General features: G+C 41.3%; 1 protein-coding gene across 1 annotated transcript in view; it reads left to right on the top strand.

The window, feature by feature from the left end:
• The window catches only part of LOC118794035 (transmembrane protein 114), a 28131-nt gene extending 2100 nt beyond the window's left edge, over nt 1–26031 (top strand). Inside the window, exons 3-4 of the mRNA XM_036552168.1 lie at nt 23118–23255; nt 25802–26031. Coding sequence (XP_036408061.1) covers nt 23118–23255; nt 25802–26031 — 368 coding nt within the window. The remainder of the gene's footprint in view (nt 1–23117; nt 23256–25801) is intronic.
• Nucleotides 26032–27143: the final 1112 nt, after the last annotated feature.

Raw genomic sequence — 27143 nt, 5'->3', positions numbered from 1 at the left:
AACAGTTATTTTCTGTCCCTCTGTAACATTAAGACGGTCCACATCTTATTTTTGTCCAGACTGGATTAGCATAATATGATTTTGCTTACAATAATGGCCATTAGTGGCCCTCTCGGATTTGCAGCTGAGTAAGATTGCTACAACCAACATTTTAATCGTAAGGAAAATGGTCCCAGTTCTCACTTCCTTACACATTACACATAAGACTTCACTGAACCAATGAAGCAACTACGCTGTATCAGCCACAGGCCGATCGATTGGTCATTGACAAAGAACTCTCTGCATGCATCCAAAAATAGATTAGATGCTAAAGGTTGGGAAGCTTTTGCAGTGCAAGCGCTTGGACAATGCATAGCATTGCATAGCAAGCATAACACGTTTTTGACCTTACAGTATCTGGTTTTAAATCAGTTTTTTAAAACCCAACTTTTTCCTCTCTGTGATTTTTACACTCAGTTTCTACATAACATTAGATTTTGTGGCCTGATCACTTGCCACCTCAACCTTTGTATATGTTGATGTACTATGCTGCTTTTGCTTGTCTTGTTTTTTTTTGCTTTCATTGTTCATTTCATTCATTGTATTATTTATACACCCAGTGCCAACTGTGTCCCTGTGAAATGAGAAATTCTTGGCAGCCCTGTTTGTTCACCAGCAGAGAAGCAAAACTAAATTGCTGCATAATTAGAATCCATTCAGTACTTTTAATGGACAGCTTCCGTGACAAGAGAGCCCTGCTGGCATTTGACCAACTCAAATGTGTCATGACCACCAGGGGTCGCAGTTTTACCTTTCTCAGGTGTACCTGGCTCTTGTTTTCAGCTGAAAGCATACAAAATGGTAACGTCTCTGTACTAATATCAATGGATTTGTGTGTTTGAAAAACAAGAGCAATTCCTTCAGCGTTGCTTCTCCTGTGCTCCGTTTCCATCAGGCACAGTGAGACTGTGCCAGTTCTGTCTGTTTGAATGGAAGCTTATTCCGCAGTTTGTGTGAGACTCTGACTCTTATAGAGATGGTCCTGAAGCAATGGAAGAATTTCATATTAGGTCTTTTATCAATCCATGAAGAAAGTAGAAGCTTTTTGGCTTGGATTTCTGCTACATTTAAGGCAAGAAGCAATGTGCATGCTTATAAAACCTCAGTGGAATTACACCTCAGAAGAGGCAGCTCTGTCTCTTCTGCCTCCAAGCAGGGCGATTGACAACATGCCAGTAGCTGTAGCTCAGCTCACCAATCATCTGGCTGGGAGCACAGGTGCCAAATTTTGCAAAGCTTATGCACTTTTGCTGTCTGCTGCTTTATGGCCCGTCACAGCCAAATACCCAGCTGAGACTCATGAAGGAGAGAGAGCTACTGATCCAGAACCGACACTGGTGTCAAAGTGCCAGAGAAGATCGGAGCTATCTTGGGCTCTATAGGGAAGGCTCGTATGCTCCTTTATTTTAATAAATTTATTTATTAATAGAGGGGGTTTGATAAATTTGCATGATCTGTTGTCTTCCTGAGATTGCAGCAATAACAAGGGGAACTGGACATCCTGTTCTTTTTTTCTATAAAAATTATTTGAAGGAGGCTCTCTGGCTTGAAGCCAAGTGATCTGAAGTTATTATGTAGTTATTGTACCTTTCATGTTCTCTTTGATACACAGGGGCAATTCTAGACTTTTTTGACTGGGCTCGCCCAAGTGGAGCACTGATTCATTCAAGGGTGGCATGAGGATAAGGCAACATCCACAATAACAGAAATAGGCGCATAACGAATATTTATAATGCCCCCCCATACACTAAATGGACTGCAAGATGTGAAATTAGCACAAATACAATACAGGAGCTAAACCATAAACCATAAACTAACCATATGAACACCACATTCAGAGGATGAAATTGCAAAGAAGGACAAAAACCATATTCTCACATCATTTTTTTTATTTGAAGAAATTCAAATACAAATTAACAAACACATGCCAACTAAAAAATGAAAAGGTCCTACTACTACAAGGCATTTTGTTACAATGATTTACATTTAACTAGACACATCTATTGGAGTGTAGGTGTTACATACAGTGAGATACTACTAGGCTACCTTTCAACTATATAATGAATAATTAATTAAAATAGCTTGTCATCTAGCTGGTTGTCTATACTCCTATAAGGCAATTTTTACAAAAATGGTTTACATTTTACTATGCATATGTTGTATATCATTAAAAAATGCAGAACAATGCATGGATGTTTCTTGGCTATATCAAAACATGTACTTATATTTTTGAAGTCAGTCACTCCCGACTTCCGCGCTGATTTGAACCACGAGTACATCAAGAAAAGTCCCGTCTTTGACCTGGTTGGTGGTCAATAATAGACTAGGATTTTTGGGTGGCACCTGGAGTGCCCAATCAAATTTCCAGGGAGGCCCATGCCCCCTGAAGCCCCCACATCCCCCCCCACCCCCCACATTATATATATATATATATATAATGTATACATAGTATACCACAAACACACATGCACATAAACATATACTATAGATATGTTGTATATATTATGCATGTGTCTATATATATGGTTAAATTCATTATAGTTAAATGAATTTTCAACTCCTACACATTTATATTTATGTATTAATTACAATAGTCATCACTGAACCAGGGCCACTTAATCCACTGCAAGCTTCTCTCCTGTCACTATCCTATCATCGTTAAATAACAGCAGTGGCATCCAAACGATGTCTGAACAAAACAGTTTGGAATGACTGCTATTTTATAAACTCCGCTCCAATTCAGAGGAGGCACATTCCAGCTGTGTCTGGTCCTTGCCTCAGCTGACCACTGGGTCGCTGTCGGGCATCAGCCCCTTCATTCCCGCTCAGTCCAAGAGGAAATGTTCACTTTTCACTCTCTGAAACCTGAGGCTTCATACCTGCCCGCCTGCAAACTGTGTGAAGTAGGCTCAGAGTGATTTCATGAATGGGGGCGTTTTTTGAGATCAATCCATCTATAATCCTGACAGACAAGAAGAGAAAACACACGCCCACTGCAATACACTCAATGGCTTTTCAGTTGGCCCAGTCACATTGCAATGGGTTTTCAATTGGCCCAATCATGTTGCAATGGGTTTTCAATTGGCCCAATCATGTTGCAAGGGGTTTTCAACTGGGTCGATCATGTAGCAGTTGCATGCACTTGCTGGTCAGGGGAAAATGGATGGAAGGTGCTAGTACAGCCATGTCACAGAGGAGCAGTGACATTCTCTGCATGCTAGGCTTACAGTTGCTAATGAGGCTCTGATTTTCCATATCATAAGATTCCAACTGTGGCTGCCAGGAAACCCTAAGAATGCTTGAGACTTAATGAAGTGGGTCTGCTGAACAATCTGAAGAAAAAAATATGGTAATGCATGAATATGGCATATTTGTAATTTAGCCATCAAGTCAATGATCATGTCAAGCCAAAAGAGGAAGGGATCCCTGATATCTGTCTGTCTGTCTGTCTGTCTATCTATGGATTTTTCATCTTAAAGTCCAGGTAGACAGAGGTTGAAGAAACACTGTAGTACATTTTTTTAAAAATGTACTGTAGGACAGCTATCAATATAGCCCCCGTGTACTGACATATTTCTTCTATATACTCTCTTCATAGCATACTTTCATAAATCATCACCTGATGAATTGCAATAGGGCTATCTGGCAGCTGTACTGAGCAGACTGGGGTGTATTCACTTTTTAGAGAGTAGTCAGACTGGGAGGGAGAGGAAGGAAAAAAAAAGCTCATCTAAAATAATCAGAAAAATAAGGCCATTTCACCCATTGTTTCATGTAAAGCTTTTCTTTCCGGTCTTATATTTGGAAGTTTATAATTATTCCCTTACAAAAGGGCATAACTGGAATCACTGGAGCGTAATTCTGCAGATGATTAACAGCAAACTGTCTGTGTAATGCAGACGTCTGAGTTCGGTTGAATGAATGGTTTGCTGGAGCACACATTGGTCTTGCTGAGAACCTGCCTGAGTAAATGTCAGTGGGTTTGAAAGGATGACTGGCGCATGTCATTTCTAGACATGGAGAAACGTGGAATTCAGACAGACATCTTGAGAGAGATGGCCGATTTCCCATGGCGAGGGGATGGTCTGTTGAACCCTGACTGGTTCAACAGCAGGGGGAGAGCGTGCATTTTGGGAGACCCCACACTAGGCCAGGCCTGGGTGCAGTCAGCACTCCTCTGACGCAGCACCTGAAATGACTGGTTGACCATTTCAGGGTCCTTATTTCATCCCTGGCTCACAGCAGTAGGCAGAGCTGCACACAAAGACTGAAATGTTCCCTGCCACTCAGAGCAGAAACTTTATGCCCTCTGTCAACCTGGCAGATCTTATAATTCAAACAAGGTACTACTGGCACAAAATGATGGTGACACTTTAGGCAATGTACTTGTGTAAAATACACACTGCAGTTAAATGAAAGTAAGTACCATATAACCTCAATCCAGTTTTTTAATGAAGTGTGTAAACACATGAAATGCTAAGCTTAATTGGGAGTGAAGACCAGGAGAAGGGTGGTGTCTCAGGCTGGACTTATGCTTTGGGGGTGGGGATAGGATCGAAAATGTTCCATTTGCACCGTACTGTACTCAGCTTGTGGACACATGTTAGTTCTACAGTAATAACAGTAATCATAATTGTACATTACCAATTTATCACCAATTTATGCCTGAAATGATCAATAAAATCAAAGGAATTGAGTCAATCCATGTGCTCAAGTTAAAAATTTATAGGAGTACATAAAAACAAATACAGATTTAAGGTGGTGTTTTTCATTTTATTTGTATTTTTGTCAAGGACACTTGTTTCAAAGGCATTATGAAACACTGCTTTTCGCAGATGAGTATGCAACCTCAGAGCATGATTTGTCTGCTGTTGTAATGAAAGAGACTAAGGCCACCTCGACACTGTGACAATGTAAACTCGCTGCAATTGTCTCCACCGAGGACCTACAGCTGAACCGGCCCTGTGTCATTCAAGGAAAATATCCTTGATTCCTTGCAAATGAATGCCCGCATGCAGGCACACAGGCACACATCCTCTCCATCCTGAAGACTCGTTAAATCAAAGCAAATGCCCTGTAGGATTCCTTACCAGATGAACAATGTTCTCATTCAATTTCGCTAAAAAGCCCGAAAGTGTAATGTCTGCCCCCAGATTTTACAAGGAAATGACAATGTTTCTATTGCCTCCATGTTCATGGGCTTTAATCTAGCGTTTTAATAGCACACCCTGAGTCATACTATGACTTCCTCCGGGGCCTCCTGAATAACAGCTCTCTATGGGAGGCTCTCATTGTCAGACAAGCAGGGCTGCATATTCAGGTTTGTCCTCATAAGCATGTGAGCTGTCTGAATTAGTCTCCTTTTTCATGTCTTAACGGTGGGCACAGACTATGCCCAGAAGCTCCTCTGATGATGCAATATTTCCTGTTGACAGTCCTCCATGGCTGTCCATTAATATTTTATGTATCCAGTTATGTCTCAGCAAATTGCAATTTGGCTAGACAAACTCCCTGCTGATTTTCAGCATGGCTGACAAGCGCAAAATTGCATTGTATGGTAAATTGCAAAATATCTCACTCATTGCCAATTTTGTATGTTAAATTTTATGTGTGTTCTCTTTCATACGGTATTTTTAAAATGATAAACACTGTTTTATTGCAAAATAAATTCTTTGGCATTAAATAGCACATATGACGTTGACCATAACTCTGTATGCATTTTAAATTTATTAGCTTTCTCACTAATTGTCAATGTCTATGGAGACCCCTTAGTCTTGGAGAACCCTTCCTGCCTGTTCAATCAAACCCCTACAACTAATCCAGGATGCAGCTGCATGACTTGTCCACATCTCCCTAAATGTAGTCAAGTTACTCCCCTCCTCAGCTCACTTTATTGGCGTACTGTTATTGCACCCATCAAGTTCAAAACCTTGGTGCTGGCATGCAGGACAGTGAATGGGACAGCCCCCTTCATACCCTATGCTCCGTAAAGGTCACTATGCTCTCCAACTATGGGGCAACTGACTGTCCCATCCCAATGGGGTCGCTCCTTGCAGAAGGAACTCCCCACAGAGGTTAGTACAAATGTAAATGTAGGACAGTGGAATCACTGGCCATCCTTCGATGCAGACTGAAGACCCACCTCTTCAGACTGCATCTCAGTTCCACCTCAATCCCCACCTCCTAACACCTGCTACCTCTAGTATTTGATGTTTCTTTTATTTGTGATGTGTTTTGGATTCTGTCTTCTAGTGACTGTTGTACCGTAGTATACTTGGCTTTCATTGCCTTGTCAGATTGCACAAGTTAACTTGTGGTAAGGCTTGACTGGTATGCTCACACTCACTGATCTGGGAGTGTCTGACACTGTTGCTCATTTAACTTGAATGGAAACACTTATGTCCTATAGCACCCTATAGCACTGGAAGTTGGTCTGGATAAGAGTGTCTGCTAAATGCATGTACTGTAAAGTAATGTAATATTCCTTACATTTCAGATTTTACATCTGATTTTTTCTGCCCTAGCAAATACAAATGTGGGGTATTGACTGGCAGGCTGTCTCTTCCCTTTAACACAATGACTGTTCTGCATAAGCCACGGAAACCGGGTTCACCTCAGAGGTGATGGCAGAGGGTCTCCATAGACATTGGCAATTAGTGAGAAAGGGAACCGGAGCGTGGGAGAATGCGAGCCAGGAATATAATCAAGCCTCTACCTGCCAAACAGGTCACCCTCCTGATTGTCAGCCAACTCTTCGGAGGCTTTATTACTGCGTTTCATTAACGCAGAGAATGTTAAAGATCAGACCTCCTTTATTCTGTTAACATAGTGTTTATAGCAGTCACAGACCAGGGCAAAAGACATCAGCTGCTTTGTGCTCGTGACTGGGAAAATCAGCAGGCGGCTCGCTGTGGCGTCAGGGGGCGGATGCACTGTGGCTGTCGCACTCCTTCGAGCTGCAGGAGGCGGTTACTTGGCTTGTTTTGTAGACGGGCCTCTGTCTTGTGTAGGGGGCTCACGGGACGGATGCGCAGGCTTCAAAGAGGAGCGGATGGACGAGTTCCTCCTTTAGAGAGTCTGATAAAAACGACGTGCCTATAAGCAAACCTGAGGTGCCGCCTCTGAATATCAACGCTGCCGTCTTCAGCATTGAAGTTAGCCCCTCTTCCCCCTTTTGTGACCAGCAGGCATCACAGATCTCCATTCCCTCCATGCTCAAGGGCTTAGCCTACCCCCAACACCCCCACACCCTCCTGGATCCCCATTCTTCACTAATTTCCACCATGTTGGCGACTTGTTTAAGGATGGATGCACCACCTTACCCAGCATCCTTGTCATGATTGTCAGGAAGAGAATGTGATACGCCAGTATATGTTTGAAAGTCACTGAGCTCTATTGTGGATGTCTGACTTGGGGAAATATCTTACAACACAGAAGTGCCCACTTACCTGCACTAGAAGTTAATGGTTTATAGGCAAGAAAAACATGATTGCAAAATGGTTTCAAGCAGAAAAGATCCAAGAAGATTGCTCCTCAACTGCATTTTATGAGGGAAGAAATACATTAGAGCACTGACACTAGATGTCCATTGCTCTTACTCACTTGCTGGATGAGAAAATAAGCCTCATTGTGATTCTAAAGCTGAAGAACAATTTTTCAGTTCACTTGAAGAAGACACAAAAGAAATTGTGACACATTAACTTGAAAGACCGCACGATCCTGCTCAACATTGCACAGGCAGTGACATTTGGCATGAAAGCACATTTGCAGTGACTGGAATCTTGACCAGCACTGACTGCATGAGATTTCTGCTGGCAGAATAATCTCCTATCATACGCTCTCAGTAGGTTAAGGAGCGAAATCAGACACTGCGCCACCGGGGCATACAGACCTCTTCACAAAATGGCCCTTTCATGTTCTTGTAACTAAACCAAAAATCACCTATCTCCAGAGATCATTTGTTGCATCCCTTTGAAGCACACAGGCACGCTTCGTTAATTATTTTAATTCCCACTGGTTCATATGGTCTTATTAAGATAGACTACCTGGTGATCTGCCTTGGGCAAGTAGCACAGACTGACTTTTGAGATGCGGCATCCTAAGGGTTTTATTTTTTATCAAAGTGTTTCTAAGGCATCATGAAACACTGCTTTTCCCAGATGTGTATGCAACCTCAGTGCATCAAAAGATATTATTATCAAGACAAAATGAACAGTACACTTCTTGTATCTCTTTTTAAATTTCATTTTTAGAGCTCTGCTGTTGGTAAATGAATAGTTTTAGAACAAAATAAATCTTACTTTAAAATCACAGAGTAATGGCTCCGGAGTCTCTCAGTGGTTAAGGTCCTCACCTTGAGCACTTGCTGTGCTCTATGGCCCAGGTTTGATGCCAGCTGTGTCATCAGCCAATGACGACTGGGACCCCGCAGTGGCGGAACAAATTGGCTTTGTTCCGCTGGGGATAGGGGTGAGTAGGTCGGCCAGGGTTTTCTTGTCACTGCTCTCAGGTACCCTGCGTTTGTCTCACCTAATTGCTCCTACACGGCTGCGGGTGTCGCGGTAAAACGAACCTAATGTATACTTAGCGATTCGAAAACAGGGTTACATAAAGCAGAATAAGCGTTTCTTTAATATGGTACATATTACAAAATGTGCCTGTAGTTAAATCTGTAATACAGCCATGGTTTAATCGATATTACCAATATCAGTCACAATCTAGGATGAGAATGACATGAATAAACGACGCACATATTGCGCATGTTGAAATATGAATGTGCTATGAAATTTGATGGATGCTTTAATGTTTTGATAGATGACCTTTGTCATGGGTCACTGTTATGGCAGTCTATATAATCAGAATTATCTAAATGTGATTTGAAATTCGCATCGAAAGGCATACATTTTTCTGATTACTGCCGAGGGATTAGAAAACACGGCACTGCCTTTCCAACCGCCTTCATGAAAAAAAGCCTTCTGTTACATAATGGCATTTAATTCAATTTTACAGGGTAAATTTCTGAGTGATGTAAATGAAAGATCACGCTATAGACAGCCAGTAAAAGAGGCAAAGCAGTGCGGAGGAGCTAAACAGACACGAACAAACCAGAAAACAAAATCACTCAGTTTCAATCAAGTTTCTATTTCCATTCGCTTGATATATCACACCTGAGAAATACATATTTATAGCATATTTTACACATACAGATCAGCATACAGATAGACTGTATGACAGTAGGACACAGGCTGAAACATGCCTTTGAGAGAAAGCTTGAAGATGTGTGTGATTGTTGCAAGGAAAGCTCCATACTTTTTTGTTGAAAAGGAATAAACCTTTTTGGAACGTTTTAAGATCCTGCCATTTGTAGGAATGATCATTATGCAGAGCTAATAATATTATGTAATGTAATCTGGCAATGGTTTATGATTTTATGTAATATAATCTGACAATGGTTTCCTGTTTTGTTTTCCCTTAAAAAGGGGAGAACAGAGTTGTCCTTTCATGGTAATCTCATTCTTCTTGTTAGCATTTGCAGTCCTTCTTATCATGCTTGAGGGAGGATGCTCACTGTGGTGAGCACAGTGCAGAGAAGTCAGAACATTTTTGCAAAACACAGATTTAAGCGCATTTACATTTAAATGAACAGGGAAATAGTAGAGCAACATTTTGTCAGCCTGGCACTGAGCACAAGAAAGGGTCCTCGCACCCCCCTAGCCCACGCAGGGGGAATTGCACTTCCGCTCGGGGAAATAATACTATAAAATTTTATCAGTTATTAATTGTAGTGTTATTAGTATTATATTATTTTTTGATGAAAAAAGTTCATCAGAGCATTACCACCTCTCAATATCTACCTCTCTTACTGGCCTGAGGCAATACAGCAAGCTTTGATGTGACAATAACCAAACACTGGGATTGACTTTGTAAATGTTTCCTCTAAACATATTTTAACACCCACTCCCCTCACACAAACACACTCTTTCTTTCTCCCAAACCACAGGTATACACAAGCCATTACTTTTCATGCTAATGTGCGATACATAAGAGAACAGTGCACTGTTATGAAGAAGATGGCAATTCACGGTGCATTCACTATGTATCAGTCTACTCAGTATAGCTCACAGTGTGATATACCGATTACCCACAAATAAACATAGTGTCCTGGCGCTGCTTTGGAAACTGCTGCAGTTGCTCCCATTTAAGCCCGTTACGGAATGACGTAGTAAATGTCGAAAAACATAATAAAATCACATATGTAAAGAATATGTTTTAATTATATTTCAAAATATGCAACCTACTGTATATCTTAAGATATAATGGCCATTGTTAGCATGAGCCATGTATCTACAATGCACTCCATTTATAAGAATTGCACCTGTCCCAACTCAAGAATCTCATAAGTGATTCAGTCTTAAGAGTGGAGTGACAAGTGGATAAAATGGATGTTTGAATTTAATGTTATTTTTTTCTCCTGTTTAATTTAGGAATGTTTTAAACTAAATTACTCAAATACGGAGCACATTTGAATGTAAAGCATTTTTACACAGTCCTGCAATAAGACAGATAAAATTTACATCATATTCATTTTTAATGTTATCGTGTGAATTCGTGGGGCTGTATAGGCTACAGTACCATAGTGCATTAAAGTCCTTAACTGAATGATGCTGATCCTGACTGAACCTATGATATTTATGATATTTAATGCCAGACACATGATTCACATCCTTTAAAATGATTTTTTCTCCTCTGTGCAATTGGAGTCTATTGATTATTATATTATTTGTGAGTGAGCATTTGGAATTTTAAGCTTTCAAGCATACTGTATTTTTCTTGTAATGGGTGTCTTCCTTTTCATCAATCAGGCGTGAAGACTAAGTCAAATAAAATGAGATTTCAGTCCCCTCCTGGATTGTCACAGCACTTATGGGACGTTACAATTCATTAGGACTAGATTAGACAGTTGTAATTAAAAGGGACTTAAGGGTGTCCTTCAGGCGCAATGCATTCCCTGCCCGTTTCAGGCAAGTTCTATGAGTTCCACCACAGAATTGAGCGTGACAGATAAGTGGTACTTTATTAAGACAGCAGATGAACAACACCACAGAGATGGAAATGCAACCAGCGAACCGTACCACTGCCCGGGTCTCCGATGTCATCACAGCGAGACCATTTTGAAGATGGTGTCTTTTTTTTTTGGGACCCATTTCAACAATCCGAACATTTAAGTTGCTGTGCAGATAATGCCTTATGGACATCTCTGTGGCTGAAACACACACATCGGGATATGTTCAGTCGCTTATATGCACATGAAGAACAGGGGGTGGGAGTGGGGGTTGGGAGGGGGGGTCTCATTACAGTGATGTTCATGCCACGCTCTGCTTCCTGTCAAAAACCAATAGCTACCACACCACAACAGTAATAAATCAGTGATAGGTTCATTAATCACCCACACGAAGAGGATATAAAAGGATACAGTGTTATTGCAAGGAGTGACCTTTCAGGAACAAGACACCCTCTTGATAGATATCCTCCAGTTTAAATAAGCTGTCATCACTGTCATTACCCTAACCTTTAACTTCATCTTCAACTTTTCTATTATCTTCTTTATTATTATTAATAAAAGGGCCAAGCATCACATGCACTGCATTCTTTTGGTTTTTCTTCCTTCCTTTTCTTCCTTTTTACACTCTAGGATAACAAGAATCCAGCATCACCACAACATTTAATGATAACCATAACATAGCAATTTGCACCAGATGACAGCCATAGCAATGAGATGGACATATACAAATTTTCCAAAGAAAAGCTTTTTGGGTACATTTTTGACGGCAATTCTTGGCTCATGTTATACATGTCATCTGACACCTAGCTTTCCAGTTAGTCAGCTCACTTGCTTTCTTGTTGTGTAAGGTTATTCATTGGCAAGCTTCTCCATTCATTAAAAAAATTTGGGTCCATTGGACCCAACCCAAGGTTATGTGACCTTGGAGTCAGGTCAACCCCCCACAATTCACAAGCATTGTGGTTTTTCATTGCCTTGGTGGATAAGCAGCAGTGCAGTGCAGTGCTAATTAGCAGGGGCTTGTAACCTAAAGGTTCCCATGACTTGATTCCTTGATTTGTACCCTTTTGTATTCAATTCTTATACCCTTGGGTGAAGTACCTCAACCAAATTGTAAGCTATGTCAGTCACTCCAGATAACAGCAAACAGAATGCGATTAATTAAAAATTTCAAAGAGGCATATTTCTCTCCATTTTGATCTGTTCCTGCAACAGACCAATTCGCTCTCAATTTTACCATACTTTCTTTCCCTGGAAGGGTCTGAAGAGTAATCATATGCTAAATCAGAATTTAGCTTTCACAGTGTTGTTATCATGAACATTGACCCAGCTCTAATGTTTATTGCCCAATCAGCAAGCAGGACCGTAACTTACTGAAGTATACTTTCCTGAAGGCCGACAGCATCATCATCTCTGCTCACATCCCTAGACCCCATGCAGCAAACAGCTGCCTGGCAGGAGGTAAAGTTTCATTTTCACTGCCAGGAATAGCTCCCTCAGCAGTTCTTCAAAGAGGACCAAATGCAATTGCGAATCACTAACCTAATGTTGTCACTTGGCAGGAAGGGAGACTTAAACATCTTGACAGACCAGCACCATCAATATTACTAATTGCATCTATCCAGTACAAATGAGCATTAATCTAACATACAATAATGCTCTCTTCCTTAGTCTGCAGTGCAACCCCAGACATTTTGGTGTCCACACGGTCCTTTGGGACTCAAAGACTGTCCTCTCTGGGCCGATCAAGTGTACTTGGCCTGTCAAAGTGGATCCCTTCCTGCTGGGTCAGAGGTCAATATCACCTGTCTCTGATCCCATTTATATGTGTATCCGATTGCTGGCTTGATTGCTACCACAACATGAAAACTGGGAGACAAAAGTATTATGGTACATTTACATATTTTATGTACACGTCTGGTTTTTTTGGTGCCGTTACATTCTCCTTTTAGTTCATCCTGCTCAGCTAAGTTGGCAGCAGTGGAACGTTGCATGTAGCCGGTATTCCAGTGTATTTCCTCAACAATAACTTTGTTTGAATTGAGATTGAATTGGCTCGTTTTAAGGAGTGCATGGGTTTGGCGTGAGCTAATTGTTTGCACTGATTACACGGCATTAAGATGTGGCATTCAGCTCCAGCTTGAGTCTCCACCTGCTTGCTCACTGAATTATAGTAGCACGCCTCCAGAATGTGGCTGAATGAAGGAGATTGGACTGGAGATCCATACTCATTACAATATGACTAATAACAATATCACTAGTAATAATAATATCCAGTACTAGTAACATCAGTTGTGGAAATAATTTTCTCTGTCTTTAACCTGTTTCACTTCCAACATGAATGCAGTGAAACAAAACTGAAAAGACTATCTTTGTAACCCTGTTAATTTATGCACGGCGTGTGTGAAACAAAAACATCCTCATTCCGAAATAAAAGTCACAAAATCATGTCAATCATGCCCCCTTTGGCCACTTTCAGCATTACATCAGAAGGTGAGTGAGCAGAATGCGGCATTGGAGCAGGTCAAAGTACACCTGGATGTAAGGCAATGCAATAAAAAACACAATCACATCTGCGGATCAACCTAGTCTGGTGCTCTTTGTGAGTTAATTGTTTGGCATGTTATTTACAGTTATGTCCACCGGACACAGCATTATGTATTTTAAAACCAAGTGCATATTGTGTGCTGTTACAGAGCCACAGAGCCGTGACTTTCTCAATGAAAGCATTAGTATTGACATTTCAGACCTTGTATTGCTGACATGCAGTGCAACTCAGGGTCATGAATAATAAATCTAAGGTTTAGAGACACCTCTATCAGGGTTATTGATTGGTTTCCCACAAGCTTGAAGCTGGAATGGAAAAACGGGCTTGTGGGTGCTGGCAATGACAGGTGTTGAATGCCCTAGTTTTCCTTGTCATAACCAGCCATCTTTTACTTTGGTCCAGATGCGGGTCTACCCACAATGCACTGTCCTTAGCTCTAAATAACATGATTTAGTTTCTATAGTTACGCATAATTAGAATTGTCAGTTGAATGTTATATGAATATTAAATGAATATTATATGAATGTTAAAAATATAATAAAATACTGATAATTATCATCATCATCATAATCATCATAAAAATTGTCTTCCCCTCTCTCCTTTCCATCATTATCTGTCAGTGATGTTTCTTTATGATGTTTATCTGTCAGTGATGTTTCTTTCTTCATCCATACCCTATTCTTAGAAGCACAAATTGTAGGCTTGTCTTACCACAACAACCTCTGTATTCACACAGGAGCACTCACGCAAATCAAATGCATTCCACCGATACACTCGCATGCAGCCAATGCCCATTTTTCCCACTGCAAGTGATACAGTGCACTACAGCTGAAAGGGCACTCACTGGAGAACAGGCATCACTCAACCAAGGAACTCACAGGAAACCGATAATTTGCCCGGTGCCTGATGAGCAGTCCCTGCTGATATACCCATCCCAACCTCCTCAGCGTAACACATCTCCCCCCCACCTACGCTGCTGAGGGCTCCTGGTCCTCATTGCATGTGGACGTGGCTGGGATGAAACCAAGGCAGTAGAGCTTGGCTTGCACTCAGCCACTGAGTGACTCAGGAGCCCAGTCAGTCTGATTGTTCTTCCGCTCCTAACTGTTTCCTTCCATTCTTGGCTCTCACACACGCCCATTTCCACCCTTTGCCCTACGCTCACACCGGCAGCGACTTTATCGCTGTACGTTGCCAAGTCGCTGTTTCGCCATCGCTTGCTGCAGCTAGTCACTGTTTCGCCATCGCTTGCTGCAGCCAGCTTGTGGGCGTTGTTAACGTAGTTTTGAGGAAGTGGGCTACAAATGTATTGACAGGAGATGCATCAATTTTCTAAAAAATGTATATGCTAATAAATATTATAAATGTATATTATATTTTATATTTATTTATATGTTATATTTCCATCGTCTTTGCTATATTCGTCATGGAGTTTTATGTTCGTATTTTCTTAAAGGCAGGCCTATTAATATATCGCCCAATATATGCATGAACCCACAAATCAGGTGTATTCCCACTGAAAAATATGTTTTGGAGGGAATTTATTTTCCTATAAAGATTGTGATCTTGCTTCAGACATTACCATTTCACCATGTACTGCAAAGTAGCTTGCACTCGCAATCGCCGCTATGGGAACTAAAATGCTTTAGGAAATAACTTTTAAGAAAACGTTTCACAGCGAAAGAATATGAGGTGCACATCTGCCCTGATTGGCCATCGCTCGACTCTGTCGCTGCTCATTTGCATAAAGTTGAGCTTCGCTTTACTTTTTTTAGTCGCCAAGTCGCGGTGATCGCGTAGCCAGGCGATGCCATTCGCCATGTCGCTCAGTGTTGCCCAGCGACCATTGGAAATGAATGACGCTTTGTCGCTTTTTTGTTGCTGCCGGTGTGAGCGCAGGGTTAGGCCCTTCTGTCTGACTCAGGTCCTTAGTCAAGTCACCTGGGGACATTTCTCTGGGAAAATGACTTCTCTTTGTACACTTTGTACAAGTGTCCACCGCGCCAGCAGGAAAATATGGCGTTGACGTTTTGCCAGTTGGAAACAGTGGCACGGTGCACGTCACTATATATGGAGTTTGAACTGGGAAGGCATGGCCAATACATTATCAGCTATCACAGGCAATGACTCAGTTCCACTGCAGGCAAATGGACTCCAGCAGTGGGAGTAAAGTGGCTTAATACAATTACAAGGAATGACTGTGACCCCATATATGTCCTCCACCCGTGACAGGAAAATTCTGCCACCTGTTTGAACGGTGCACTCTCACCTGTCGTTTCAAAATTAATCACCTTGACATTATTAACCATACAGCTCCTTGGCCCTTCATGTGACAAATGGACAGAGCTGGGCAGAGATTGGTGAGCATTTGGATGGAAGCCCTCTTAAATAGTGTCGGACATTTTGTTGGGGTGACCAGTAGGGAGCACTCCTCCCTCTGTTCTAAATGAAAGCCAGCTCCCTACTGCTGTGCCGGGAACACTATGCTGTAGGAGATGCCTATGATCAACCAAGCTTCTGGCACACTGTGATCATTAAGCATCCAATTACAAGAACCCACTAACAGAGTAAACCTTGTGCAAATTCCCAAACTGGTTCTCAACATCTGGCCACCCAGTCATAACCCATATAACTGACAGGCTGCTAAATCTGTTGCATTCCCTACCCACCTTGTCTCACAAAGTACACTACTGCAAGAAAGGCAATGTTCAACGGAGCAGAGCTCACGGTTGGTTAAACAGAGGCCAGTGCTGTGCCCTTTCTGTCCACATGATTCTTGTTCAGGTCTGCTCTCACACAGTCCCCACAGTAACCCTGCAGGGTGAAGTGACAACAGTGAAAAAGGGAGATGAACTTTGACGTTCAGCCACACATTTGTTTTTATTTTCACGTTTTAGTTTTCATGCTGCCTCCATTTTCTAGATTTGTTCACTTTGTTAGCTGGCCATCCCTTTTGGATGCAACCCACCTCTTTCGGAAATGGTGCCCTTCCTTTTTTATTGTTGTCACTTTTCATCCCTGCAGGGCCACCATACTTATTATAATGAGATCCCTTTTCATCTTTGTTGCCAATGTCTGGTGTTACTCCCTCTGTTTCCTCACTTCAGGCCCTCTTATGTCTTATTTGGATCTTTGCTGCTGTTTACGCTTTTTTGCAGACCTCAGGCCATTCCCAAACATCCTCCTCCCTGGTACCTTTTTCTTCTGATGTTCTGCCATTCAACTGAGTTAACTGGCAGGCAAACGACATTCGCCCCGTGCTTAAGCTGGGGCATAATGCCCTGCCACTTCCTCCTCCTCTTCAGGCTCCTTTATGGTGGAATGAGCTCCTCACGGACAGGAACTTAGCAGCCTCCAAAACGCCTTTTACCTCCTCTTAAAGAGTCAGGCCCCTTTGAGAGGCGCTCCTGTGCCTCCTCTAACATTCCTGTTATTTGTGCTTAATGAAATGCGTTCTACGCTTCCACTGTCTGTGTGCGTGACTCAACATGGCCAGTGAGAGTGAAATTAGTGCTGCAAATGAAGTCTCCCATACTGGATTAAATCCATATATGTTTAAGAGCTCTCAAATCAAGGCACCCAAGACTACTCTCCCTGTTGTAAGAGACCACACACTTTTATGCGGGAGCGTGGACTCATTAAAAGTTATCAGCTTGTTGAGATTTTTTTAGCAATTAGAATTTGAGTAAAGGAAAATATGTTGGCATGGGCTGAGAAGTGCTCTAGTCCATACCAGGCTGAACATATCTGCACTGAACACTGTGTTCTCCACTTCAAGGTAATTATTGGACCAAGTGGAGGGAACTGATAGGGTGAAAATAGAGGTAGAAGTGAATGAAAAAGCTCTCCAACAATTATAGTCTGGATGTATATTTACCAGCACTTGTTGCATTATATTTGGATGTGTGCGAGTACTGTTGTGTCTGCTTTCATAGGAAGGTAGACACAGCATTTTCGATGGTTAATGTCACTGTTCCTTCAGCAGACAAATTTTTATTTTACAGCTGTTTCCTACTCAGAATAATTTATTTTGATCTACTAAAACACCCAAGTAATGGAAAAACACATTTATGTCATGTTGCAGTGGAACAAATCAGAGATACAACACAGCAAGGTCCAGACAAACTGTGTATGTGATTAAAATCTATGGCACTTATCGCAGAGCAGGGATATCACCCTGGTTACAGCCATATTTCCAACCTGACCATTGAATTATTGTCATTTCAAGAGATAATACTTCCTCAAGAGATAATGCTTCCTCATGGCAGCAAATGAGTGTTGGATAAGGAGAGCTCCCTCATCATCGCAAAGGACTTTGAGATCCTCAGATGTAAGAGGCTTAACTATAGTTTACTATTATGATCATTATTGCTCAGCAAACAAGAATGGAGTCTTGATGACCGAACATGTTGGCAAGACAACTAACAGCAGCAAGCATTCCAAAAAGGACACTACACATTTGTTTAATGATGTGACATGTCTTGAACTGTGTCAGTACAAATCCTGAAGACCCCCCTGGGGCTCCCAAGAAGCTCAACAGGCATTTGCTTTGAGAGCAAGCGGGGTTCTACAGACTAAGTTCGATTCCAGCTGTGTCATGATCCGATGACAATTGGGAACCTGCTGTGGCAGAACAACTTGGCTCCGTTCTGCTGGGGATAGGGGTGGGTATCCTCTGGGATGACATTGATTATCCTCAAAGGAGCACCCACTCCATTGTCGTGTGCTGTGGGATGTGCAGTGGAAAAACATTGCTGGCTGTGTGAGTGAGTATCAAATTCACCTCACTTCAGCGTTCCTGAGCAAGTGCAGAGGTCGTGGTGTGCTCCGGTATAGAACTACTGATTCCAAAATAGGGCTGCATATAGGGGAAGAAACAAAGAAATCCATAGCACATTTTTATTATGTTGTTTGTATGGAAAACGTGAGTTTACCATTCAGAGAAATACTCTCGGTATGACAGTCAGCACTGGCAGCAAACTCCTGGGAGTGACAGGCATATCATAACAGAAATCTACAAGCAGAGTTCTTCTAAGAGCTAAAAGGTCAGAACACATTGCCAGATAATAGAAATCTCCTGTGCCAAGAATTCGAGAACACTTTCATCAATACATTATTTCTGTGAACCCAAAGGCAAAAGAAGTAGTGTATTTTTTTTTCCAATAGCAGCACCTTTCAAACAACCACTGCCATACTCAAGTCCAGTTTTTTTTATAATAACTGAAGCACATGATTCCTGTACTTGTAAAAGCTGGCACTGGAAAATTTTGCGCTGGGCATCACTCAAGCCTATTATGGCAATCTGCCACAAAGCCATTGTTAAATTGTATATATTTATTCATATAATCATTTTTTTGTATAAATATAAGTATAATCACACAAATTACATATAATAATATATGTTGTTTGAAAAATAAACAATTTATTCATAAATTCTGTTAGTCAGTCAGTCAATCAATCTGCTATTTTATTAATAGTAAACAGCTTTAACATAGTGCTCTTAAAGAAATGGTCAGAGCACGCTTCACAGTCTGCATTAGAGAAAAGAAATGTGTATAACAGCAGGCTGAGAGGAAGCCTGGCCCTTAGAGAGGAAAACTCCAATGTTGCTCAGAGTCCAATAATAATTGCCTGGCTGACAGTGACAGTAATATGGGATATATTGTGAATTCGACAGTGTTCTTGCGACATTCTGCTATTAAGTACAATCCCTGTGTTGACTCTTGCTAAATTGCCCTTTTTGGTGGCTGATGTTCCCTGCAATATCATTTACTCAGGAAGAGCTGAATGGTTGCTGGGCTTTAGGCAATCATAGACTCACCACCGCTACACCCCCCCCCCCCCCAACAAAAGCAAAACAAAATGAAACAAAGGATGAAATTGGCTGCATTTGTCTAAGCCTTCCATTCACTGTTGATATACTGAATACCTAATAATTACATGTAAACCATAATCAGTATCAAGATAAACACCTCAGAATAGACAACCTAATAAAACTGATTGAATGTAATCTGTACTGAATCATTGCAGTAACGCTCCCTGAATAATATGCTGTCAGAAATGCCTGAGATTATGAAACCGCATGAGATTGTAATAATGCAGGTACACAAGGAACAATGCCAGCAACATGGATTTATCAATGAAAGAACTAGTTACAGACACTTCATGGTAATGGTCAAGGAAGAATTTGGACAAAATGTTATCAGCAGCTTAAAACCAAGAGTAAATACCCTTGAATGCTCCAAGAGACAACCAGGTAAACTACAGGACAGATTTCAAACACACCAGAGCAGTGCTTACGGAGTAGATTAAACTCAGAACAGCACACACTTAAACAGAGCCAAAAAGTATAATACTTCAGTGACAGAATCACTCATCCACTTTGTCAAAACACAATTTCAGACTTTGTTGAAAAGGTGGTTTGATAAAACAAGTCTTTTCCTTAGAACAGCGTTTTCCAAACCTCTCCCGGAGGACCCCTTGTCCTGCATGTTTTAGATCTCTCCATGCTCCGACACAGCTGATTCGAATAATCAACTCGTTATGAACTCCTGAAGCTGCTTAATAACAAACTGATCATTTAAATCAGCTGCCTTAGAACAATCATTTACCAAGGAGGATAAGACCTCCTTAAACCTCTTAGACTTCGTAAAACTTGGATTACTGGAATAGCACACTAGAGACGAACAGGCCATACCACCTATGGCATAAGATAATGATGTAGGGCACTGCAATGTCAAACTGAAGGTGTATTATCCAGGCCTGTGTCAGTCGCTCGAAGACCATCCATTTATGAGTATCTGGGCAGAGTCCTTCTCCCAAAGAAAAGGTCTGAACCCCAAAATAAGCCATTTTTTTCACGTGAGCAATCAAAAAATTCTTTTCTCATATATATTACAACCAATCAATGATGTCAGATGAAGTTCTGGTTTTCTGGCAAAAATAAAGCAAATAGGCTGTGAACATACTGATGTTGGCAAGGAGCATAATGCTATGATCTCTCAATGCTGGAAACTTCTAGCTCATTATATACTGAGGGGCTTACACCTGCCCTCGCAGTGGGCCAAGCCTTGTTTTCTCTTTGGAATGTATGACTACAGGCGCTGAGCAAAAGGATGCTATACATTATTGAAATAATGAGGAATGTGGTCATGGGGGGGAAAAACATGAACAGTCAGCAAAATCGATTAGGCTGCATAAATATGTAAGTAAATGAGTAATTTTGACTCAGATGTGGTTTTTTTACTGTCAAAAAAGCACAAGATCTCATTCATCACAGGAAGGAGCCAATGGGGGTGTGTCACACACAGTCAGAAGCCCAAATGATGTAGTTATTTACTCGGATTCTGGACTAAAGTACCGGACTTGACATATGGGAATACACACCCAGCTCTGGGGATCCCAAGTGGCTCAGTTGACAAGGTGCTCATCTTGAGAACAAGCCAAACCTTACAAGGGTTCAAGCCCTGGCTGTGTTACCAGCTCCAATGACCAGGAGCTTAGAGCTGTATAAGGGTGTCTGACAAGCAGATAAATGATGATGATAATGTTTGCTTGTAGCATGTGGAGACAAACCAGAATGGAGATATGTGTGAAAAGGCAGTTCCTCTTATACTCTTGCTATGTAATTTACCTCCTCCTTCCAAGGAGGTAATGGTCAGCGCAGAGCGCAGAACAGGGCCTCTGTTTAAGCATCGCCCTGCAAGAGGCCTGGCTAGATCGGACAAACCTTGCAAAGCAATGAGGGCATTTTGGCACCAAAGCCTCTAACCAATATTTAATTGCCTGTAAAAAAAATGCAAAAATGTGATGTTGTTACTATTACTAACCTTCCTTTGTGCCATAAAAATCATTTTTTTCATTGGTTGCGTTTATGCTCCTAATCTGGTGATGTGAGCCTCACAGGACGGGAAAATTCATACATTTTAAAAACTTGTATCAAACTATATTTCATTTGGCATCCTTATCACTCTCAGCTGCAGCATGTTTAAATAATTGGAGTTAATTGCACAGTGCCTCAATCTTGCAGCTCCAGCCTGACGATCTATATTTTTGATTGCCCCCGAGCTGTGCGTCAGGCTTGCTTGCTCCTATTGATTGAAAGATATGCCCCCTTTTTTAGGTAAGTGTTAGTCAGACTTCTGTGAAATGACAATTTGACTGCAGTGTCAGGATGATTTATTACCTTGAACAACTTTAAAACTCTGTCATATTCATACTGTAATATATATAATAATGTAATATATATTATTTTGTTATATAATATATAATACATACAATAATACTATGTATTATATTCTGCATTTGAGTCTTTCATGTATTACAATATTAGAAGTGCACAAAAATAATAAGGCTATTGTATTTTTCTAGGTTACATCAAAAGATGTAAGATACTAGTACAGCAGTATACCTTTTGCCTTTATATCAACTGTATGCAAGACAAAAGCTGTTGAATTTCACAGAAAAGTATTTTATGTATGTATTAAAATGCTAGACTTTGAATGGTTTTCCAATGGTTGTAACAACAAAAATGATATATTGTGCATATCTAAGGATATACAGGATTTATTTTAATGTCCATATGGTGTTCTTCTTGATGCCATTACATTCAGATATGTGAGCTTTTCTGTAATTTAAACTTTTGATTAACTTTTATAAAATGGACTATGTTATGATGACTGCAGATTTGGATTTTTGACCTGGTCCACTTAAAACCCACATAACTGCAAACAAGTGCCTTTTGATTGCCGTGTAGCCACACGTTGTGAATGCCTTGTGTAAATGCATAAAAGGTTTATGGTTGGCTTTAGGTACTTTTGCAGTTTATTTTTGTGGGGAATAAGTGTGGCATAGTGGAGCCTGAAGGTTACCAGTTTGGTTCAGGTGTGGGACACTGCTGTTGTGTCCTTGAGGAAGTTGCTTAACCCCAAAAATGTAATGCAATATAGTTTTAGGACTGCAGTGTGTATAATGGTTGAGGGGTGCAGCAGAGGTGTTTAGGCTAGGATCAGGGGGAGAGGCAAAGCTTGTTCAGATAGCCTATATTGTTACATAAACAGGTTATTGTTCCACAAAAAGATGTAAATACAGTGCCCTCACATTGTTTCTATGTAAAAACAATGGGAAAGTGCTGCTGTACAAGCAAATATAATCCAGGGAAAGCATTTGGTTGGACATGAAAAATAACCCGTGCAGGATCCCTTTACTCTTCTGTGCTTACAGCTAAACACTTCCACTGAATCGTTGGCAAGTACTCCCCGACTTTTTTTTTTTCTTTTTTTACAGTAAGCTTAAAAATAATTTCCATCCGTCAATGGAAAACATGTTAAATTAAGAACAACAAGGTTAACCTTCTGATTGTTTTTCAGTAAGCAGGCCTTGGTGCCCTTTAAATGAACATGGCACCCCATTGGGTTCGGCTGGGACGCGGGGGCTCCTAAATGTCACTGTGGCGCTGTGCTTTTTCAGACATGCACGGGACATTTGTCATCTTGCTGCCCCTCAGCGTCATTGTCATGGTCATCGGAGGGATGGCTGGCTTCTTCAGTGTCCTGGCCAGAGCGTACATGCTGCTGCTGCTCACTGGCGCTCTTTTCCTGCTTGGAGGTAAGCGGCCTCACTTGTCTCTCTCCCAAAACCAATCCCTGCCTGTGACGATTCACGTAAGATTCACTGCTGTTGTGTGCTTCTACATCAATACATCACCCCAGCAGACACTGTTTGGGGGGGGGGGGGGGGGGGGGTACATGGGATGGTTTGAAAGGCTGCTGACTGATTCCTTGTTCTGTCAGGTTCACAAAGTCACATGACAGAAATTAAAATTCAAGCTTGATTGTGTAGAAGGGAGAAAGTCATGAAAGAGATGTTGGCCCACTTAAGCTACACTTCTAACCAGGTGGCAGGGCTTCAAAGTAACTAAGTGCAGTTGTAGCCAGAGGTTAGAGCTTTTGTCTCACTATTATTTGAATGTCATGTTGTTTTTCTTTCATTTCCTTCTTTTATCATGTATGTAAGGATGCTCCTCATCTCAATGTAATGATCAATATATTGAGCAGAGTTGAACTGAGTTGAGAGAAAACTATTGTTTTACCTTTGAGCAAGATTGACCTAACCTGAATCTCTTCAGTAAATATGTGTAGAGTTGCTGTATAAATGAGTCATATCTAAACGGTAAGCTAAGTAGGTCACCCTGGACAAGGGTGAACTTTAAGCAAATCAATTATGTTATGTAAATGTAACTTATTGGACATGCAGATGTTAATATATGAATATATTTTATAATGGAAGCCCAGGGAGACATAATTAAACTCTCTGAGGGACAGGCTAAAATGACTGATAGTGCTGTTAAAGTCACTCATGTGTATGGGAGATGAATGACCGAACACCTATAAGCTTTATCTTACATTAATCAAATGCATATTAGTTTGGAACTAGACATGTACTTTAAATGGTCTTGAAAAATCTCTCTTTGTACAGGAATATGAACCCTGGGGATAATGTTTGATGACTCTTACTAAGCTGATCCCTGGGTATTTATTTTCCATAGAATCTCCTTAGGTGCCATTTAAAATGGGACTTTCAGCTCTGACATTTGTCTCATCCAGTTCAGATTGGGTAGCATGATTGCACATTCTGTCCTAACTCAATGAGCATCTCAGGGCTAATCTTGTTTACGCTTTAACCGGGGGGTTGGGAAGGGGGGGCTCTGAAAATGTTAACGCTTTCAAATATCATGTGCCCTGTAACCTGCAGACTGGCCTCTTGAAAAGCAATTGGACAAAATGTGCTCGTGGAGGGAACAGGGAGCTTATTCCGTGCCTGGCAGCACATGTGATATTACATGGAGCTGGAGAGATTAATCCGCTCAGCAGCCATACCATCCTGTAGCCTTCTCTTAACTGGCAGAGGCTGGGCTTCATTTATACATGGATGTTGGAAGCCCTGTGAAAAGCGGGTTACTGCTGAAAGTTGTCAGGGTTCCCAGCTGCTGCTTCCTGGGATAACCATGGGATGGCCTCATCTTCCTGTTTGTTCCATGTCTCATTTAGTTAATGTTTTCCACCCGTGTTACTTAGTAATTGTTGTCACCTGTGTTGTCTATTATTTAAGCCCCGCCCTTTGCATTCCTTGTTGCTCAGTCTTGAGTTGCCATGCTTTGTATAGCCACTTTTGTACCAAACCTGCCTTTGTGGTGTTTCCCGAGTATTCAGTAAGGAAAACTTTGTTTTCTTTGAACCAACCCCTTTGTGTCTGAGTCATCTCTGTGTTGATAAAAGTGTAACAAAAGTGGTATTGCTGGGCCAGTAGGGGACACTTTTGCCAGTGGACCAAGCAGAAAACTGATGCTTCTGTGAGGCAGTGGGGACGCTGTGGTGCAGGAGATGCTGTCCTCCGGATGAAACAAACTGAGGCTCCAGCTCACTGTGGGTGTTTACATTTACATTTTACATTTATTTATTTAGCAGATGGTTTTATCCAAAGCGACTTACAAAAGTGCATACAGTAAGAATAGCGACAGTACGGGGACAGGATGTGTACAGTTCCACAATGAGACAGTTCTCAGCTGAGAGCAAGGTCTGTTTGAGGACACAGTACTATCAGGGTGTTAAAGATCCTATGGCATTTAACAAATCAGTAAGGACTTACCAAGCAGTTGAGTAATATTTCCAATCTGACCCACTAAGCACCCCTCCCACCAGTATGATTAGCTCAACAAATCCATTGCTCTTCATCACCTTGTGTGCGGTGAGTGTTGTGGCTCAAAATGGCTGCAGTGCATTACTCAGATTGGGTACTACACAATCGTGGGCTACTTTTGAAATACTTCAGGTGGATAAATGATGCTATATGCAGTAAATTCCCTTAAATCTTATTAGAATTATTATGTTTCTTATTATTATATATATATATATATATATATATATATATATATATATATATTTTTTTTTTTTTTTTAATATATTTCTGAGGAGAGCCTGTCCACCCAAACATGGTGAACATGGTGCTTTCATGGTCCTCAGTAGTAAGGGCCTACAACTGGAATTTAAATCTTAGGTGTATGCTGCTGGGCCCATCATGCTCACTGGAAAGCTCCCAATGGAAAGCACCCAATGCATATAGTTCACTTCTTCCTTTAATCCCTTCCATTGCAGCTCTGATCACCTTGGCTGGAATCAGCGTTTACCTGTCCTACTCGGCCGCTGCCTTCCAGGAGGCACTGTGTCTATCAGGACGGCAGACACTGGAGGATGTCGGCATTCACTTCGGCTGGTCCCTGGCCCTGGCGTGGATCTCGTTTGTCGCCGAGGTGCTCGTGGGCGTCACCTTCCTCTTGGCGTCCAGGATGGTGGCCCTGATGCGAAGACAGGAGCAGGGAATATGATCTTCAGACGGACCTCATAACCCCTCCTTTCTGGAGTGGTCCCACTTAAGAATACAGCACTGTGGGATTCAACTGGGCCCAAAGAAGGAGAGCACTCCAGTGGTGGATCCTTGAGACCAGGTCATAGCCCTGGTCCCATATGGTCACTCATTTGTAGCCTTTTGTTTTCAAAATGTTGTCTGGTCTTGTTTTTGCCTTGTTGCTGTGTAGGTGCTGTGTACACATCAGGCAATATCAACAGCTGAAAAGGGCAACCAAATCTGAGAACCCTTAAGCCACTGCCTCACCAGGCAACCAGAAAACCATTAACACAGAGCCCTGCACATGGCTTGAGCTTAATATCTTGTGGGCTTGTAGTCTTCAAGAAGCACATTCAAGATTTTTGTCTTGTTACTGGTAACAGAAATGTCAGCCTTAACAATGACAAGATTTGATTTGTTCACAGTTAAAGAAAGAAGCTAGTCATATCACCATCACCAAGGTAACCATACAAATGGTTACTTTGACTTAGAGAATTCTGGGTAATTGAAAGAATTTGATCGACAGGTATATTGGTCAATAAGAACATTGTCCGTGTGTCTGCTAGAAAATGAGAGAGACTTATAGATTATAGTACTTATCATTCTCAGCATTACAGGGTCTCTACGGTTGTGGTTTTATTGTTCAGGCAAATTGCCTTGTGCAGAGGAAGGTATTGATTTAAACTACATGTTGTCAGAATGAAATCTGTTCATGTAAAGCTTGTGAGTCCAACTGTAATGTTGTGAGTAGTTTTAATGATTCAGCTGAAATAACATAAGTACATAAGACAGACAAAAAATGATGGCTAAGAAGGAAATCTTTAATTCAGACAGTCAGAACGTTAACAACCAATCAACTTGTAAGAAAATGTTTGGTAACATAAAATTTACAAGAAGTGTAATTTTCACAAATGCACATCTAAGCATATGTCAATATGAAATCGGCTGTAACCCATGAAAACCACAATAAGCCAAGGCATCAATTCAAAGAAGTTCAGGATAAGTACCTTACTCAAGGGACTCACTTGGAAATTGAACTGTCAACCTTTGACTTAAATTCCCTACTCCCTGCCACTACTCCACATTGCTGCC

The sequence above is a fragment of the Megalops cyprinoides genome, chromosome 19 (assembly GCF_013368585.1).
Source record: "Megalops cyprinoides isolate fMegCyp1 chromosome 19, fMegCyp1.pri, whole genome shotgun sequence".
Taxonomy (NCBI): Eukaryota; Metazoa; Chordata; class Actinopteri; order Elopiformes; family Megalopidae; genus Megalops; species Megalops cyprinoides.
Note: the sequence above shows the minus strand (reverse complement) of the source record. Positions and strands in the feature narration are given on the sequence as shown.